Source organism: Eublepharis macularius, chromosome 5 (assembly GCF_028583425.1).
Source record: "Eublepharis macularius isolate TG4126 chromosome 5, MPM_Emac_v1.0, whole genome shotgun sequence".
In the NCBI taxonomy this organism is placed as follows: Eukaryota; Metazoa; Chordata; class Lepidosauria; order Squamata; family Eublepharidae; genus Eublepharis; species Eublepharis macularius.
Window position 1 is genome coordinate 76,225,398 of NC_072794.1, and position 20,549 is coordinate 76,245,946.

The following is a 20,549-nucleotide window of genomic DNA, read 5'->3' on the forward strand; positions in this document are numbered from 1 at the left end:
TGCATGCATGCAAAGGGACAGGGGCGCCCCCTGGTGGTATTAAGCTATTGAAATTCCAAAATCGGCAAGACTGCGCGTGCGCAGTCCCATGTGGGACTGCACAGGAAGACCACCGATGAAATGGAAGTTACAGAGAGATGTATGGGGTATACCAACATGTTGCAACACGTAAAGCCAGTCATGCATTCTGTAAGCTTAAGAATTTCTACACTCTTGTTAACAGTATAGGAATTAAGAAGGTAATCATTTTGTTGCATCTCCCCAAACCAAAGGGTTATAAAGGATATCTCTTCCTAATAACAGATTTCTTGTTGCATATTCAAACTGCTATTGCTTTCAATTAAGACATATTAGCTTGGATCCACTGCAGTGTTTCTACAGATGGGCGGCTTTCCACTCACAGAACTTGACTCTCACCTTCCCCCACCTTCAACAGCTCAAACTACCCCTTGAAGAACAATATGCAGGGGACATCTGGACTTCAGCGAAAGAGAAGTGAGAAAAATCCATTCTCCAAGTGGAAATCCTCCCATTGGGGGAAAGCATTCCAGTGACTCCAAGCTAATGTTATGAATCAAAAAGCTCCATACCTCAGAAGTTTTGATAAGCACAATGGTCTAAAAATACTAGTTTCTGAATAATTTGAAAATACTTATGAAATTCCACAAACTGCTTATGAGGATTTCAAATTTCTAACTCACTTGTACAATTCCATTACAGGCTTTGCAGCATCTTTGTATTTCCTTAGCCTGACAGCAACAGCCTCAGGTTTATCATCTTCCCGCTGGATTAAAGGCTCGCCAGTAGTATCATCTATCCCCTGTTTAAATGAAAGTGATAAGAAAAGCAAAAATATGAAATATATCTTGGACATATGCTATGCAAATCAATACTCACAATTTTGAGCAAAATTATACCAATAAAAGTAACGTGCATTATATATAGGTTTGAACCTGTTTGCTCATTTTTTGCATAACTGTATGACGATATTACATAATTATACAGAAAACAAGCTAATAGGTTCAGACAGGGCCGGATCAACGGGGGGGGGGCAGGGGGTAGTCTGCCCCCGCCAAAAAGGGGGCACTGGGCGCAGCTGCCAGCCCCAGGAGCACACGGGTGGCAGGACAGGGGGCGGCCGGCTTGCCGCGCACCCCCTGTCCTGCAGGGCAGGAGAAAGGCAGTGAGGGTGGCTGGGAAGCCACCCGTGTCATTCACCTGCCCTGCAGGACAGGAGGTGTGTGGCAAGCCGGCCACCCCGTCCTGCAGAGCCGGCGAATGGCGCGGGCGGCCTCCTAGCCACTCGCGCTGCCGCTGCCAGCTCTGCAGCACACCAGGACAGCCAGCTTGCTGCGGGGCGGCACACGCCACCCTGTGTGATGATGTCACAGAAGTGACGTCATTGCGCAGCACCGGGAGTGTGCACGCACTGTGCGCACACATGAGTGGCCAGTCTTCGGTTGCCCTGGGCGCTGGCAACCGTAGATCTGGCCCTGGGTTCAGATCCCATGAATTGAAACAAGAGAACAATGCTGGGTACTAAGACCTCTTATCCTTAACATTGCAAATCCTGCTCAAAGCCCACCTCTAAGACTTCACAAGCCACTGCTCACAAAACTTTTAAACATATTTCCCCAGCCATGGGGGCAAGAAGCTTGGGACATGATCCAGTATTTTCCAAGTCCCACTGATTTCGAAGGTAAAGTTAAATAACGGCTTAAACTGCTCTGAATCTTAAGTTTTGATTATGTTCTCTCTCTTTAAAAAACAGGTTATACTTGTTATTCCTGGAACCTTAATTCTGTGCCCAATACTGAACTTTCACTTAGAAAGTTCTGGGATTTCTAAGTGCAAGCTCAGTATCGGGCACAGAATTAAGGTTCCAGGAATAACAAGTTTTGTGTTTTTAATGTTAAAGACTTTCACTCAATATCTTAATATGATAACAGTCATATAATGAAACATTCTGATGTTTCAGACTGTCCAAATAATGTGGTTTTGTTTACTTTAACAGTTGTGTTTTCTATCTGTCAGACAGCAATAACTAAGAAACACATACTTAAGCAGTATAGGGTGTAGCAGTTCACAGCTTGCTTGCAGTCTCTCAAATATTCCGTATAATCACAATTTGCTTGTAGAAAACCTAAGGCATTTATACTTCTGAATTTCAATGATATGCCAAATATTATTTTACGTTCAGTAAATTATAAGTTATGTATTTTATGTTGTAAAAGCAGTTGAATAAGCTTAGTTTGGATAAGACAACTTCAATTTTTCATAAAATTTCCATTTTGTCCTTGAAGACCAAAACATATGGGTCTTTTTCCTTCATGGTGTCAAAAGTTTCCAGAAATTTTACATTTCTGTAATGGTATATGAAGCTATTTTACCATTCGTTTAAAAACATATTCCCCATTTAACTAAAAACCATGATCAAATTACCCAGTAACTGCTAAAGCATTGCTTGGAAAGCATCTTTATCAACTGACATTTCTTTCTTCAAATTACACTGCCTTGTAGGATACATTAACTTACGTGCACATGAGGTGGGTTAAATTCCATATTATATACTCGTCCACTAGCTGGGTGAATCCAACGAGCGCTTAAGCGGTCTTTTAGCGTCTCAAAGGGGATGTTCAAGCTTATCACTAGATCTAGTTCACATATTCTGTCAAGTGCTTCAGCTTGACCCAGGGTCCTAGGAAAACCTACATGCAAGAGAAAAAACATCCCATTAAAAATGCAGTTAGGAATTTATTACAAAAGAAATTAAGACCACTTTTTAACTCCTATGTAACTATTTTTACAACTTCTGATTTGAAAAGGTCTTGGCACCCCTGTCCTTCAGTTTGCAGAAACAACTTTACTACACCACCTATTTTTGGCCTACTATGAAAGAAGGCACACCTATACAAGCACTAGGGTAGAACAGAGTTGCGCTTACCTGTAACTGCTGTTCATCTAGGTCTTTGTGCAGACACACATTAGTCCTGTGCTTGCGCAGGCCTGCTGTTCAGAAAAGGATTTTTTCCAGCTTACAGACTATTCGGGGGGGGGGTATCTCCCCCGCGGACTGCTCTGAGCCGGTTTTTCCTGCCAAAATGGTCACGTGATGAAAGAGGTCACCCCTTTCTTCCCTCAGTTATTCTGCGCCACCGCCAGCCCCAATCCACAAATTCTTGAGAGCTCTCAGTGGAGCAGGAGGGAGGGAATGTGTGCCTGCATGAAGACCTAGATGAACAGCAGTTACAGGTAAGTGCAACTCTGTTTTCATTTACAGTCTTCAGTGCAGTCCCACATCGGGAGATTCACAAGCTACTCACCAAGGAGGTGGGGTGAGGCTCTCATGCCAACAGCAACTGTAGAACTGCTTGTCCAACCGCTGCTTCTCTGCGAGAATTCACATGAATTGCTTAATGTCTTACAAATGTCTCCTCAGACTACCAAATTGCTGCTTTACAAATGTTGATTAGTGGCACTCCATGCAGGAAGGCTGCCCATGCTGCTTGCCCCCTTGGCGAATGAGCTCTTACAGAGAATGGACATGGGACGCCTACGACTGCATAACCCAACCTAATTGCTGCCACTACCCATCTCAAGATGGTCTGTGAAGATGCTACTTTCCCCTTGCTTGGGCCAGCATAACAAACAAAAAAGGCTTGGCTCTACCTCAGAGACCGTGTCCTGCCCAAATAAAATAATACCGCCCTTCTAACATCTAATGTGTGGAGTGTTTGCTCTCTAGGGGACTCAGGGTATGGAAAAAACACTGGGAGAGTTGTATTTTGTGACATATGAAATTTAGATACCACCTTTGGTAAAAACTGAAGGTTTGTACGCATCGCTATTCTATCAGAATATATTTGTAAAAATGGTGGATCTGTACTCAAAGCCTGTAACTCACTAACTTTGCGAGCCGAAGTTACTGCTAAGAGGAAGGCCATCTTAGCTGACAGCATCTTAAGGTTACACCCGGCCAAAGGTTCAAAGGGTTTGAGCATTAGGATCGATAATACCAACGGCAAAGACCATTGAGGGACCATTGGGACTCTTGGTGGGTAAAAATTGTTTAATCCCTTTAAGAATAACTTAGACAAAAATGGGAAAACAGCGCCTTTCTGTCTACATTAACATGAAATGCTGAAATGGCTACCATATGGACCTTAATAGATGAGGATGCTAGACCTGACCTTTGTGAACAAATCAGGTATTCAAACACATCAGATAAGAGACAGGATCCAGGTGAAATACTCTTGCTCTCTGCCCATACTGCAAACCTATTTCATTTCAGGGAATAAGATCTCCTAGTTGTGGGCTTACATGCATTTAGAATAATGTGTGCCACCATGTCAGAGAACTGCCCAGTTAGTGTTCTACTAATGATGCCATCAAATGTAGCCTGTCTAACTCATGGTGCAATATGGGACCGAAATGAATCAGGTCCAGTACTGACAGAAGATGAATGTAATTTCCGTTGGCCATACTTCTTAAGGTATGGCTGATGCGGCCAAAAAGGGGCTATGCAATTGGTGTGGTTTGTCTGAATTTTGCATATTACCCTCTACAACAAGGGGACCGGGGGGCAGGCATGAAACAACCCTCCTCTCCATATTACTTGAAAAGCATCCCCTAGTGAGTTGCTTCCAACACCAGCCCTGGAACAGAACTGGGGGGCCTTCGTATTCTCTGCCGAGGCGAAGAGGTTCACATCGGGATACCCCCATTCCATAAAAATTTCTCACACTTACTTGTCCCCCAGGGATCACTTGTGATGTGAAGTGCCTAATCTGCTCAAGTAGTCTGCCTTTATTTTTTGTGACCCTGCAATATGCAGGGCAAAGAGTAATGTTTCAGGCTTTATTCTGAGAAGCAGACTGGTCACTCCCTGCCAGAATCACACTAGGCATAGACCACACAGACGCCAAAGTCTCTCGAGACAACAGCACGGTCGGCTCCAAGCCCTCAGTACCGATGGTTCTGAAATTGATTCCGTAGGCCTGAGAACCAAGGTTGTTGCTGGATCCAACCCGGTTTCACCTGTCCGGTGCAGCAAGTACTCCGCCAAGATCGATTTCTTTGCCGGGCTAGTGGGGTTTGACATAGCCTTATTCCAAAGCACTGCTTTAAGTCTAGCCGCCCGATCACCCCTCACCCTCAGTGTGAAGCTCTGGCAAATCTTACAGCGTTCCACAATATGGCCCTCCCCCAGACAGGAAAGGCATCGGGCATGACCATCCATTTTTGCCACCTTAGTGGCACACTCCTCACACTTTTTAAACAACAATTTTTCTGCCATCGTGTTGAGGAAAAATAAGGGGGAGATCCCAACGAAGGGCCAGTTGACTCACTGTTGACAATCGGCTCCAAACGGATGTCTACTTGTAGGGTCTGGTTGCTTACCATAGTTTCCCACAGATCAGATAGGTCAAGGACCTTGTGGGTCTGGGGGCTCTATTTATCACCTATTTCATCATGAGATGATTTGTACCAAGTGAGATGATTTAAAGTATTCAAACTGTAAGCTCAGTGGAAAAGCAAAGGACCACCCCACATAGATTTTTCCCTGGTTAGTGTAAGGCCATTTCACACATTACAATTTTAGGTGCATACTTTTGGCAAGAGTGTGAATCAAAGAGCTATGACTGACTGCAGCTCCCTTTTGAGCATACATTCACTGGTAAATACAACTCGGTTTCTGAATGGTGTAGGAAGCAGCCCATGAATGCAAGTGAGTTTAAACAAATGCATTTCACTTTCTGCATCTGAAGCAACAGAACACACCGGACATTAACTGCGAGGAACAAGATGGTGCGGCAAACCTAAGTACAGAGAACACCAAGGGAGGACAAACAGGTTCTTCTTCTTTTACAAATATATGGTATTTTTTCTTAAGTCTTGACTAGATCTATTAATTTCATTTGCAACGGTGAAAATCGAAGAGGGAAAACAGAAGTTTGTTATTCATAAGGAAACAACATGATCACGCACAGACGTAATGCAAGCTGTGTGCTTCTGCTCTCAGGGCCTCAAGCCAAGACTTGTTTCTTTATGTAGCAGGATGGTAACATTATAGAATCTTGGCAACAATTTGTTTCCCATTTCACAGCTGCAGTGTTTCAGGAATGACATACTTATTTGAGTGACTTCACCCCCGCCTGCTTAATTTACAGCATTTCCCACTTTTCCCTCCATTGCATCTGTGCACGTCTCCTCCATAACACGGCAACCCCTTCTCCCACCTGAGATGTACAGTGCAGCTCAGCTGCAAAAATAGAGAAAGTACCTTTAAAGGTCCAAAACCAGGGAGGGGAAGGCAAGGCAGTGTTTAGTGCTACATATGCTTCACATCATGAAGGCTGCAGCAACTGTGCAGTGAATCAGCAGGGGTGGTGTGATTTGTGGGGGACAGCCCAGAGAAGCAAGCAATTGAAGGCTGTGGGGCTGGGCAACACATTCTGGACTGCCATCTTCTTGACCCCCCCCCACAGCTTTTCAGACACTTTGCCAGGTATGTTCTGTTCTTAGGTCTATATAGAGTGACATACATAGTAGTTTCAGGTGGGTAGCCATGTTGGTCTACAGTAGAATGTAAATGTCTACTAGCACCTTAAAGACTAACTAGATTTCCAGGGTATGAGCTTTTGAGAGTCAAAGGGAGCTTAAAAGCTCATACCCTTAAAATCTAGTAGGTCTTTAAGGTGCTACTGGAGTCAGAACCAAAACTTCCTCATATATTAGCAAAGATGTTGTTTTGCTTATTAACTTGTCAGTTTTGAAGACCAATCTTATCCCTATCCCTCGCCCTGTATTGGCTTCAGGCAGTGTGTCCAAATGAACTCTCCACTGTCCACAGCCAGCCTGCACTTCCTCCTTTCAGCCAGATCAAACAAGATTTTCTTTTGATCTGGATCAAAGGGGAAAGCTCTAGGAAACCCACAAGTCATGCTGTGATGGACTCAGCTTCAGATGCTGAGATTTCCAGTCAGTGAGCTATGATTGACATGTTTCCTCCCCCCCCCCCATGTGGCTAGCCTGAAATGGCAGTTGGGGATGGAATGTTGGGAAAGCTGTCAGTTGTAGTGGGAGTGTAAACAAGAGAGCGAAAGGGAAGTTGGAGCCTGGCTTCAGACCAGAGAGGATCAGTCAGAGAATCCTCTGTGTGAGGAAGAAATGTTTGTGAAGCACTGTAAGTCCTCGGACTAAAGTGGGAAAAACCAGCACTAACTCATGCTTAGACTTGAGAGATCTGGGAATTATAGTGGGCCAAGGAAGTGGGTGGAAAGGAGTCTCCCCTTCAGTGCCAGGAACAGCTCATAACTATAACTCCTGCCCAGTATCTAGTAAGGGTTTGTGTCAGTGGAGCACCCTTAAGTCTGGAGAGGAGGGAAAGTTGTGCTCTGTCTGTGCTTTAAAAGGGAAACATTTGTGAAGCAGTGTCAACCTCTGAAAGAAGCCAGCAACTTAGTGTTAAACCAAGTGTTTTGTGCCTCATGCCAGTGAAGTTGCTGTACAAAAACCTTTCTGTTACGTCAGTTCAAACATCTGCCTACCTGCCTTTTAATTTTAGCCTTTTGTAAATAAACCTTCAGTTACGTTTTGAACCTCCCCAAGCCTTGTGTGCCAGTTTCTGCTAAAGGGAAGTGCAACCCCTGATCTATCCCCTACTAAGACTTGGCTGGGTAACCATTTTTAATATTTCTTAAGGGTGGGACAAGAAGGAAAGTTAAAGCTTAACATCGACCACGCTACCAGAGGCTTCCCAGCCCAGTATACAGCTTCATAGGCTTAAACAGGAGAAGTTTTACCTCAGGGTAGGGGAAGGTCAGCCTAAGCCTGAGTTGGACGTGGGTTTGTGGCACATGCTCACAATGAGCACATCATCTGTCTTCATTTAAGCCATGTCTCTGCCCTCTCGTATGCAAATTGTATATCTGTATGAACAGGCTTTCATTCAGTAGTTCACATACTACACTGGGGCATGCCCTTCCCCTCTACTGCAGATCATTTACCACTATGCAAAGCAGAGTGCCTCACCAGTACATGTGAATATCTGGAATATGATTTGCTTTTGAGACACCTCACTACACACATTTATGAAATCCATGCTGTCATGTCATCTAGTTTGGTTCCCATTAAAAAAACGTTCCTTTGGTCTATTTATATCAACTGATTTTGTTACTGCAGCACAGTTAAAGAATTAAGGGTACAGAAGCTTCTTTTACCATTTTGTTACTAATCAATTAAGCTGAAATATTTTGAGATTTAGCAACAGTTGACACTTGGTCAGCTTCAGGCACTTGGAACTGATCCTGAATAGAAGTAGTAACTCCATTAGGACAGCCCTCTGAATACACAAAATATATTTCAGATACATGAAATGTATTTTTCTGATGAAAATAAAAGCAATGTCAGAATAACAAGTGTCAGAATAACCTGAATAAGAGGCTACCACTGGTTTAATTTTTTCCGATGGATTATGCAGACAAAAAAGGTTACATAAATTAGCTGTAAAAATGGAATTCAAGAATATATGGCCCACAGGCTCCTAAAAGTACTACCTAGCTTTTAAACAAACACATTAAATTCTTTTTAGGGGGTTTATTGAAGATGTGCTTCAATATAGAATTCAGGTTCAGAAATCCATCCAATTCTATAGTGATTTGGTATAGGTTCAAATTATCTGAACAAGGAAGAGCAGACTATACCTCGTATTGTCTCAACTGCATTCATTTGAGGAGCCAAGGCCTTCAGATACATGTTATGTACACAAAAGTTTGAGAAAGATGGACCTTGGTTTAGATAGAAAGTATTCTTTACTCTTCCAGAGAACAATGTCACTTCCTCTGATTCAAACCACCAAGAAAACTGTTGTGATACATCAGATCCCTGCTTGTGTAAAGATGATCGGGCAAAATATCCTATTAAGAAGCACTGGGTTGGATCCAATGGCAACTTTCAGCTGAATGATTAGCCTCTGCATATATGATAAAAATTCCTCATAGGAAGGAAGTTGGGAATTGATCCAACAGACCATCTAATCTGCTGCTTTATATCCTACATTTACCATCAAAGATAATTGGTGTCCTTTCTTTCTGTGAAAGAGGCAGCCAATCTTTCACACTTTCCCATATTAAGATTTCTGTGAACTAGCCTTGTTAAGTGAACAAATATTATCCAATTGACTGCTCCAGGAAATACTAGTCCAGGCATGTCAGCAACTCCAGTTCTTGCACAAAGGGACCCTTCAGGGAAAATGAAAGCAGATGTTTTTGCAGGTTTGGAGGATTCCAAGTTAACTCAGGCAAGTCACTATATCAAGATGAGCCAAGAGAAATCTAAGAAGACTTAGATTTTTGTCACCTTTCTTCAGCCTCTAAATAAATCCATCTTGAGGACAGGAACCCACACTGCTTTTTCCATCTGTATTTAACAGTTGCCAAAAAAGATTAAACTATGAACAGCTCTGTTTGTAAGAGCTCTTGAGATATTTTCAGTTGTCTCTCTACTCTGCCACCAGTTGCTAAAAATATTGGAAAGGCTCAGGATAGTCTTCAGTTTTATGTTAAACATGCTATTTGTAGAAAAGTAATGTTAAACAAATTTATTGAGGTTAAAGGTGACCTACTGATTCCTCCTATTGTTTAATGGTTATTTAACCATTAAACACCATAATAGCTATTATTTAAATAAATAATAGTCTTACCATCAAGTAACCAAGGCTGGGCCTGCATTTTGTCCAGTTCTGTCATCATGACACGTGTAAATACATGATCCGGCACCAAAAGCCCCCTCTCTAGATATTGCCTTGCCAACGCACCAATATCTGTTAAGAAAAACAAAAACTTTTTAGTTATGACTAACAAGTAAGCATATCTTCCCAGATTCTTCTCCAAAACTGCTTCACCAGCCCAGGAAAGAGCAATGTCAACAGAATGCTTGTTAAGAAAGAAGAGTGATATGCTGGATTTGCACCTTTTACCCACCTCCAAGATGTCCTCCAAAATGCCTATTGCTTCTAGAGAACTGCAAAGGGAAATGTCGCAGGAAGAGTGGTGGGACAGTAAGGCTTCAGAGCATTTTGATATCACCACCAAATACAACAATCACAGCAATCATCTCACCATGATTCCAGCTTTCAATGCTACAGGCCCAAGATCAATGTTGCTAAGCAACCAAATGGCATGAACCTCAGCTTAACCATCTCACAGCTACCAAGCATAAGCATTATTACAAGCTGCAGCATTATTACACTCAGAAAAAACCTCAAGAAAAAACACACACAAGAAGCCAAAATACGGACAAAACACATCAGGCTCAGGAAGAAAGCAGCTAAGAAAGGAGAAAGCATGGAAGATGGGAGACAGCGGTGGCACAGCTTGGAGAAGAGATGAGGCAACAGTCTGAGGCACAGTAGCCAAAGTAGAGATGGAGGAAGCAATGGACTGAGAGCAGATGACTAGAAAAATCAGATACTAACACCAAATAAGGTGGACCATAAACATAGATGAACAAGGAAGGGAAGAAGCTATTTAACTACAAGTTCTTACACATCTTGCTAAGTGCTTCACTTTCCTGGTGACCCCTTCCATTGCCAGGTATACAACTTCAGATAGACCTCCTAATTTTCCTCCTTTTTCTAATTAGCATAGCTTGGTTTATTTCATGATCAGGAGGCCAGCTGCTAGCTTGTTCAGTGTTCCCTCACAGTTCTGACAAAGGAAGATCCAAATTAGATGCTTCTGGGTGAGGTAACAATAACAGGGGGAAAATAGGTCAAAGGAAACAATGAGTGGCAGTAAGCTGCCTCTCCAGATAAGCTGGAAAAGTAGTAGTAACAAAGAATTTTATTCCAGGCATTCAACAACCTGGGCCTGTAGCAACATGCATTTTCATTTCATTTTTATTCTTAACAAACGATAAGTGGTATGCTTGAAAAGTGTAAAAACAGTCTTTTTGATGGTACTAACTGGTACTGATTTTAAAAGATTTCTAAAATATCAGTACTGCAGAACTTAAGTGTCAACCTTGGTAAGAAAGTTTTGGGAAATTCCCCAGAAGCTCTTAATCAAGCTAGAGGTTAAACAATCAAGCAAGAAGTGTGTGTGTGGTGGGGGGTGGGGGTGGGGGGGTTCTCTCTGTCTGCAGATCACTAGTCTCCAGAGAGCACAGAAAGAATCAGGCAGACTCAATAGTTAAATAGAAGTCAGGTGGCACCTTGAAGACAGAAAGAAGTCACCATGCGCTTTTATAAGTCATAGCTCATTTCTTCAGATGCTTATGGGAAGGAAATCATTTTGGAGACTTAAAAAAATTCACAAAAGGGAGGGAGCAAAAGAGAAGGAGTTTGAACAGAATAGAGTCTAAAGAGAATCTTGTCATAAATCTTTTGGGTATGATTCCCTGTATAAAGGGACTGGAATGGATTTGTTCTTACACATAATGGATGGTGAGAAAGTCCAAAGATTTCATCCTAGATAAAAACTACTAATCAAGTATAAGAAAAAATTAACTAATATTAGTAAAGGGTTACAATATAGGTTAAGAGCAGCCAATTAAAGGCTTTTAAAAACTGTTTCTATTGAGCTACTTGTAATTATAGTAAGGAAACACAAACCTATGTTTAGCCCTGGCAAAAGTGCTTAATTTCTTGATGAATTCTACTTCAGCACTTCAGCAGTGTGAAATCCCTTTGAATTTGAGGGCTGCAGGGTAGAACAGTGACTTTCAGATCTGCAATGATATGTCCAGGAAGATTTAAATGTTTTCCCTCTGGTTTCTGAATGTGGGGGATTTTAATGTCAGATCTGAGCATATTGATTCTTTTATATAGAGACGACCACATTTGCATGATGAAGACAAGAACATTGTTGACACATGATGACATATATAGAAATAGATGATAAGCAAGTGGATGACCCCAAGAAGATATAGCTGATATTATTAGGACCCATAACAGTCCTGCCTTTTAATGTACATGGGAACAAAGCCGGCAGCTAAGTCTGTTGCAGGGTTTCATTCCCAGGTTCATGTCTCTATTGGGTGGTCCACTATTGTTACTGAGAAGCTGTTTTAAGCTGGAGAGTTGTCTGTAAGCAAGAAAAGGCCTGCCACTCAAGGCCTGTGAAAGAATATCATTTAAACCCCACGAACCACAAACTGGTTCGTGAACTTGCCCGTTTGTGGGGATTCATGGTTCCTAGTTCATGAAAACGCCACGAAGCATGAGCCCCATGGTTCGGGGGGTTTTTTTTGTGGTTCATGCCCATGTCTACATTTCACCCCCTTCATTATTATTTTTTTGAAATTATTTTATCCGTTCATTCTTTAGCTTGGATCCAGTCCAGCCTTTATGTGGGCTGAAGGATTTCTGAGAGTAACATTTCAGAGGGCATTTTAGGCTAAAGGAGGAGGGGCAGGCAAGAAAGTCATGCTCCACTGGAGGAAATCTCCATTGGTGGAAATCTTTCCACCCACAGAAACATGCACTGGATCCAAGCCTATGATTTTCATTTTGTAGAAGTGAACCATTTCTGAACAAAGGAACATTTACAATAGTTCTAGATCTGTAGTAGCAAAGCAGTTTTCCAGCATATAAAGTAACATGCAAGTATTCAACCATATTAGAACTCATTAAGAATAACATAAAAATAGTAGAATATCCCCCGCCCCCGCCGCAAAATATTTAAGACCTAAAGTAAATAGAACAGAACCTAGGAGGAGAACATCAAAAGTAACATATGTTCAACCAGTTTCTACTGGCCTTCATATTATCTCAATCTTTCAAGCTGGGAACTAATTTTTTTTTTTTTTACACAGGATGAAAACATTCTCTCTTTGCCTTATCAGTGCATGGAAGATTTCAGTTTCATACCTCCTTTCCTTCCTCTACCTGATGACTTCCTCCTTTACAGAGCTGTTAAAAGATATTCTGTTGTGTGAAAGGAAGATTTCTTTCAGTTAAAGGTTTCCCTACTACATATCTCTGTTGAATTTTGCTCATCATACAACATCCATAAAATGATTCTCCATTCCTTATCCAACAATCCTAACTCCAATACTGACCTAACCAATTAAGTTTTTCCTTCTTACCTGCTTGCTGCTTTCCATAACAGCACCAGTGGAAGCTGGTAAAATGTTCTTGGAGCCTTGTGTGAAAACAAATATGTAAGAAGGAGGCTAAAATGGAGAGTTCTCCCCCAAATCTTAGCACTCCTTTATATCAGAAACAATAGCCACCTCTGTCTAACTGGTGGGACTAGAACCAGGCAGGTCCAGGGATACAGCTGTTGGCCACTACAGCTACTTGCATTATGATTCACATGGTCTAACACAAATAGTATTCCCTCCTTATGGAAGACAAATAAGCAGGAATAACAGACTGTGGATAGAACAGAAACTTTTCCAGTTTATTCAGAGGACTTTATCTCAGAGAAGGGAAAGATGAAGTAAAAGATTAGCCCTTTCTTACGGATAGATATATCTCACAGTACCACAAAAATCACACAAGTGATCTTTCAGGTTACATATTAACATTACGCACATGAACTTGCAAGACGCTATTACTAGCTAATAGACACACAATACTCTACCAGTGCCCAGATGCCTAAAAGTGAATTACCCTTTAACCCAATTTAAAGTATCACCCAGCAGACCCTTTCTTGGAATGGCTTAACATCCTTAAACAAGAAGGCTAAACAACACTTTCAGCTGACCAGAGTTCTTAAATATTAACTTAAGGTTGTAGGGGAAACTCTTCCACTCTTTAACTTGCTAAAAAGCTTGTTTTCATGGAATGGACTTGTTTCATGCTCTTTCTCCAAACAGACCTTTGACTGGTTTAGAATCCAAGAAAGGCTTTTAGTTTCTTCATAATAGCTTCAGCAAGAGTAACCTTTCTTTCAGCAAACAGTACCCACGGCTAAAGGCAATCTGAAACTATGCTCAATGGAACTCCAAATTCAGCATTCCAGAAGACCTTTCTTTGAACTTCTGGTGTCAGGTCAAACTGAAGACAAACAAGTAAAGTCAATTTTTGTCAGCAAATATAAAATAAGTATAAGATCAGGGATCCCTAACCTTGTGTGTCTATGGGCACCTTTGGAATTTTGAAAGGGGTGGTGAGCACAACCTCCAAATGGCTGCCACTGGAGGCAGAGTAAAATATGGTACCTCCCTCCTTGCTTTACAAAAGAATTGTGGAAGGGGAAAAAAAGAAATGAGGGAAAGTCCAGGGGAAGGGAAATACAGAAAAAGAAATAAAAAGGAGGGACCCCTGAAAGGGGAAATAGAACTACAAATCTGGACGCTTAATAGTCCTCCTGATCCTCCAGAGGCAGCTGCTGCTATTGCTCTTTCATTTGAATGAGGGCAGCCAATAACAAGCCCTACCTTGCAAAGGCCCTACCTACTGTCTGAAAAGCTTGGCAGGTGCCATGGGGACCACAGGGCTAAAAAGTGCAGTCTTACCAAGTCAAAGAAAGAACATCCTTGCCATTCATACACTGGCTGGAACTGTACAACAACCATTAGCTGTCAGTCCCATTACTAACCATGGAATAATGGCAGAGGCAACTACGTGCAGCGCATTATAGTGATTTGTCATTACAATGATTCGTCACTGTTACAAGGAATCCCATCTTATATCCAGTATTTTCCTGCTGTTGGGCCGTAAGGTCAAACTACAGCTTGTTTTAAAATGCATCCTACTAAGAGCCTGTAATTCCATCTGTGCATTTTATGGCTGGGTCTAAAAGCATTTTACATAGACTGTTGTCAGATGGAACTTAGAAACCATGCAAATAAAAGAAATTGCACCTCAAGCCTCCTTCAGATGCTACTAAGTTACTTAGATTATTTTCAATTAAGGCTGCAGACAAGCTGCATCCCTGCAACAACATGCTCGCAGATTGCTTGGTACCAGCTTCCTATTTGGGACTGGCTAGTTAAGTGAGTAGAACAGAGAATACACAAGTCACCAAAGGGTCTACCCCTAACAGAGTGAGAAGTGGTTGTGAGGCATATGAGTAAGAAAACACAATTGGTATCATTTCCGAAATTTTGCATGGGTTGAAAATTGTCTACAGAAATTGCTTGCTTCAGTTTTGGTGCTGTCTCTGTGCTCTATGAGAGAGACAGAGACAGAGAAGAAGAATCTATGAATGCAACATTTTCGGTTTCATTGAACATCATAGGAACCCTGCTGCAGCAAGAATTCTTTCAAAGCAAAGAATCAGACAAGAAGAAAAAAAGATCTGTTCATAAAAATTGGTATTTTTATAATAACCCTATTGTGTAATATTGTATATTCTACTGTTTCTATTCAATTTCATTAAAAGTTATACTTATAGTGTTCAAACTTTCAGTGGCTTCCAGTTTATAATAATAATAATATTTGATTTATATACCACCCTTCAGGACAACTTAATGTCCACACAGAGTGGTTTACAAAGTATGTCATTATTATCCCCACAACAAAACACCCTGTGAGGTGGGTGGGGCTGAGAGAGCTCCAGAGAGCCGTGACTAGCCCAAGGTCACCCAGCTGGCTTCAAGTGGAGGAGTGGAGACTCAAACCCGGCTCTCCAGATTAGAGTTCCATGCTCTTAATCACTACACCAAATTGGCTCACTTTGAATCTAAGTGCTGCTAATGCATTGCTGGAATAGTACTGGATAGCAAACCTTATTCTAATTTGTGCCCACTGGATATTAGACTGCTATGACCAGGTATCCATTTGGACACACAAATACCAACCAAAAATACTCTGCTTCTGGTGACTGTTGCCAAGATACTATTATTCATGTCATTGTTTAATGCTACTAGTTTTAAAGACAACATGACAATTCGCTTGTTGTACATCACTTTGATTGCTGCAAAAAGTTAAGTCAAATAAATTTAACAAATAAACATATTTGAAAGATACTGGGAGGCTACTGGGGATTATTCTCTGGTGTTCCTCGGGTTCCAATACTACTTCCATGCTTATTAACATTAAGTGCCAAATGAAGAAACCATTTGGGGCATTCTGGAGTCTAGTGCTATTGGTACACAAATGATACACAGTTGTATTTCTTCTCAGCAAATCTAAGTGGGGCTGTGAATTCCCTTGGACAGTGCCTGAAGTCACTGGAGGATTGGATGAAGCTGAATAATCTGAAAACAAATGGGAAATTCAGTTGCCCAGATGCATGGGAACATGTCTGTTCTGGATTGGATCATTGCTGTTTAGGAATAAGGTTTGCTATCCAGTACTACTCCAAGAATCTTCCGTGCTGCTGGATGTTTGGCAGTGGTTGTGGCCTTGTTGATATGCTAGTATTATGCAATTGCCAACGTCATTCATATTTTTGGAAGCCATTATAGCAGAAAAGTGGTCTACCAATATAAGGTAGAATGATAACAGATACAATAAAATGTGCGCATAGCCATTATAGCCACTTAGCCCCATTTCAAGCTATACAGGCTAAAACATATCTAGTACTGCCTCTAATGCCTAGCACTAAATAGTCAGTAGTACTATAATGGCCTGCCTTTAGTTCCAGTGAGAAAGGCAGACTACAAATGAAAATAAATGAAAGTAGAAAGACATATACAGATATGTCCAGGTAACTGATCTCTGCAAGCCATACAGCCATGCATTAGAAGCTGTTTTCTCCTTCCTAGACTAACAATGTAATCCTAAACAGACCTAAACATTTCTAAGTTCATTAAAATCAGTGGATTTAGGATATAATTGTTTAAGATTGCGCTGCTAGATAGCCAATCACTCTTTAGCTGTGAGAATGACCAAAATTTGAGGTAGTTTTGTGACATATGAAAGGAGTCTCTATAGATGTCTATTTTTATAATGAATGACAATTAAATGGTTTTAATGCAACGTAAATGCTAAGAAACACCCCAAGTTGGTCACATAAAAAGGGGTCCTTTGAAATAATTTTAAAAGTACAATACAGTCCATTTTAAAAACACAGTAAGTGATTAAAATATGGAATTTGTTGCCAGAGGATGTAACGATGGCCACACTTAATGACAGCTTTAAAAGGGATTGAGGTAGAGTCTGTCTTCAGTGGCCAACAATAGACATGTTAACTAAAGGGAACCCCACATTCAGAGGCAGTAAATCACTGAATAGCAGTGCCAGGGGGCAACTTCAGGGGATGGCACTGGCCTCTTGCCCTATTGCTGGCCCTTCAGAGTAAGTAGCTGGCCACTGAGCAAGACAGAATGCTGGACTAGATGAACCACTGGTCTGATCCAGCAGAGCTCTTCTTATGTTCTTAACTATGCCAGGCAAGGAAATGGGGGGAAACTGCTCAAATAATTAACATTAATAATGACAGAGCTAAAATTGTAACTTCATTGCCAGGAATTCATTGTTTTAATCCTTATTAGCTGTTTCTTTTTATGGAATACATTGGGGGTTTTCCCCACCAGAGAACTTTAGGAAAGCTACACCAGTTAGACAAATCAGATTCCAGATCATCGTACTTCTGCTGAAAATGACACAGCAGGAACAATTGGGAGGCAGGTGACTGAGCTCATCTCACTGAACTGCAAAGATGAGTCACTGCTTAAAAACACGGAGTATTGCATTAAAGCAGTTTAATCACAAGTGAATTTGTGCACACAAAAAAGAATAAAAGTGACTTCTCTATGAAAAAAGAAATGGTGTGTACAGGCATACCGACATTAATCTCTTGATGTGAATGCTTACTCTTCATTGTGACCTTTCTGACCTTGGTGAGTGCCTCTAAAGAAAACAACCAAAGAGTTATGCAACAAAACGTTCCAATGCCTTTTGGGGATGACCTGTAATAACATCCTTCTTTATGTAATTTAACAGACAAGTCAAAAGATTGAGAATGTCCTCACTGCTAAGAAATGCCACTCCACAACACAGTCCCTAACGCAAGCAGGTTTTGACAATTACCCAACCACAAAATCAAGCTTGCCTGAGGTCTCACTAGAGTAAGATCTGCCAACTTAGTCATAGATTCAAATGCTAATTCAAAAGATACCCACCATACCCACCAAGGAGAAAGAAATTATCAGGCACCTAATATTGTCTACCAAAAGGCCACCCACTCCCATCATCATTGTCCACAACAGACAGAACAAACAATTCAACTTCCTTTGGTAGGCTTGGAGAACACACACAAACAACTTGGCCTTGGGATAAAGGCAGCTCCAGGACCGCAAGGGAAGAGCGAACACTTGCCAGCCCCTTCTCAAAGCAGGGGCTGTTACACTGAAGGGTTCTTCTGGGACACTCTGGGAGCTTTTCACAATGGAAAGAAAGAGGGGGCATGGCTGGCCATGGAACAGCAGGGCCTTGTCCAGTTGCAGCAGTGGCCTTTGAGATAGTAGGAAGGTGGAGGAAAACTTGCCACCTTTACTACTTTGCCTTCTGTCCATTATTCAGGCTGCACTTTGGTCTTTGCAGAGGCCAGAACAATCTATAAACCAGACCACGATCTATGTTCAGTTGGTACTACTGCGACTGTGGGGATAATGCTAATAAGGCCCTCAAATACGCATATGGGCAGGGCTTGCCTTTTTAAAAATATATACTTTTGTACAACTCTACATCTGGATTTTCGGGTGTTTTGCAAAACATTTTTCGTATTGTTACAGAATAATATTTGTATCTTTACAAATCCATGGATCAAATCTTATGACAAGGACTATTGCTTGACTTAGTTTTAACAGCTCAGTCAGGAGATATTTTTAGATTTTTTTATCATGTCAGGTTTGAGTTGGCTTTAAATTGTGTTATTTTATTGTAAACTATTCTGAGCAACAAGGAAAAGTGGTATAGTAAGTGCACAGAGAAGTGTCTGGACATTATGAAAACAATGATTTCTTAGCTGCTTAGCCCTCAGCCTTCCCAGGGTATGCTGGCACAAAGCAAAAGAGTAAAACCTCATAAAACTGAAACCTCAGACAAGGTCAACCCATATTTACTTAGTTACATGGCCAAAAGGTTGTCAATAAATCTGAAATTCACATTGCCATGGGAGCAACGAATATATTTTGTGGCTACTTTTGTGCACAAGAGACCTAATACTACTAATTCTAACTTAAGATCAAAGAGACAGGAAATCCCTGCTAAAAGGAAGCCAGAACCTTTGCTCAGTTGTTTTGTGTAATTAATCTTGTCAAAAATGAAAATTTGTATCTGGACAAAGCCGATTTGATATCCCCATCAGAATCACTCTACAAGATTGCCTAAACAAATTTTAATTTCATAAATTCAAAGTAAATACGGAATTGTCATGTCTATACTATGAATGCTCTTTGGAAACTAAATTAAAGGCCAACTAGTGGTTAACACTTAAGACGCATTGGTCAACATTAAGAGCCAACTCCACATCATGTCTCATCATTGTACTTGAATGCAAATGGTAACTACCTTTATTTCTAGGTATTTATGCTGCATAACAAATGGCCTTGCTTACTGTGAACTGGATCCAAAATTGTCTTCGTGGGCAGTTCTGCTCATGGTAGGGAGTTCACAGTGTCTCCTTTGCACTCCATGCTGGTGCTGCATAACACAGTTCAAGGGTTGCTGGCACTCAGGGACCGCTTTTTTGGGTGATGTGGAGCATGCCCTAAGACAGGAAAGAGCCATTCTACCCATGGTTCCTTAGATCCAACCCTTTAACTTAATTACAAAATAAAATTTAAAAGATGCCCAAGTCCATTCTAGCTAGGTGCAAGCCAACAGAGCTCTGGCTTTGCATTTACATTCAAGCCATGTCTGGATATTTATTAAGTTTAGAATACATTAAAACTTGTAACCAAAACAGGGAAGTTTCCTTCTACTCAGATAGCTTCTACACACACTAGAGGAATTCTTCCAAAGATACAAATGAGAAAAAGATTTTTACTTGTCAGCTTACACTGTCTGTTATAACAAAGCCCAAAAGCCTTCTAAAAATATGTAATTTTCCTAGAATGAAGGCACTGCAAGCTACTGATTTAACCACAGGCTCTTATATTAATAAGGAAAAACATATTTAATGGGGTTAATCCACCACTAACCACAGTAAATTATGCACCAAAAAGGTTACTGTTCAACCATCATGAACAGCTCTTATGATAGCTAAAGCCATGACAAGGTCCCTGGTGCTGTTCTGAAACAGTATGAACTTTAGTACAGCAAAGGCAACATATATTGCTTTACTGTAACATCTTACACTTTACTGCATCAAATGAAGTCCCTTCAGGGCAATAAATTCATATCAATTGGATGACAGGAGGAGGAGAAAGACCGCATGCTTGCAAAACACAGTGCCTAACAGCGTTTCACATACTCTGCAGCCTCTAGACAGGATGATTCCAATCTCATGTTTTTTGTTTTAGAATGTGATTGTCACTATGTTCCTAATTAACACACATTTACTTGAGATTCAGCTCTACTGATCTCAAGACAATTAACTTTCTAGGGTATTCTAGTCCTCACAACTGAAAACACAATGGTAACCTTGCTGTGCTGTTTTAATAATGTTTATATAGTTTACAATGCCCAAGCAGGGGGATTTAGGAGG

At 41.1% G+C, this 20,549-nt stretch overlaps 1 protein-coding gene across 2 annotated transcripts in view; it reads right to left on the bottom strand.

Annotated features, from left to right (window-relative positions):
- The window catches only part of AK4 (adenylate kinase 4), a 61,948-nt gene that overhangs the window by 19,852 nt on the left and 21,547 nt on the right, over nucleotides 1–20,549 (bottom strand). For both annotated transcript variants that reach the window (XM_054979946.1, XM_054979945.1), the window contains exons 4-6: nucleotides 9,704–9,823; nucleotides 2,536–2,708; nucleotides 702–820 (exon numbers count right to left, since the gene is read on the bottom strand). In XM_054979946.1, the coding sequence (XP_054835921.1) occupies nucleotides 702–820; nucleotides 2,536–2,708; nucleotides 9,704–9,823 (412 nt within the window). The remainder of the gene's footprint in view (nucleotides 1–701; nucleotides 821–2,535; nucleotides 2,709–9,703; nucleotides 9,824–20,549) is intronic.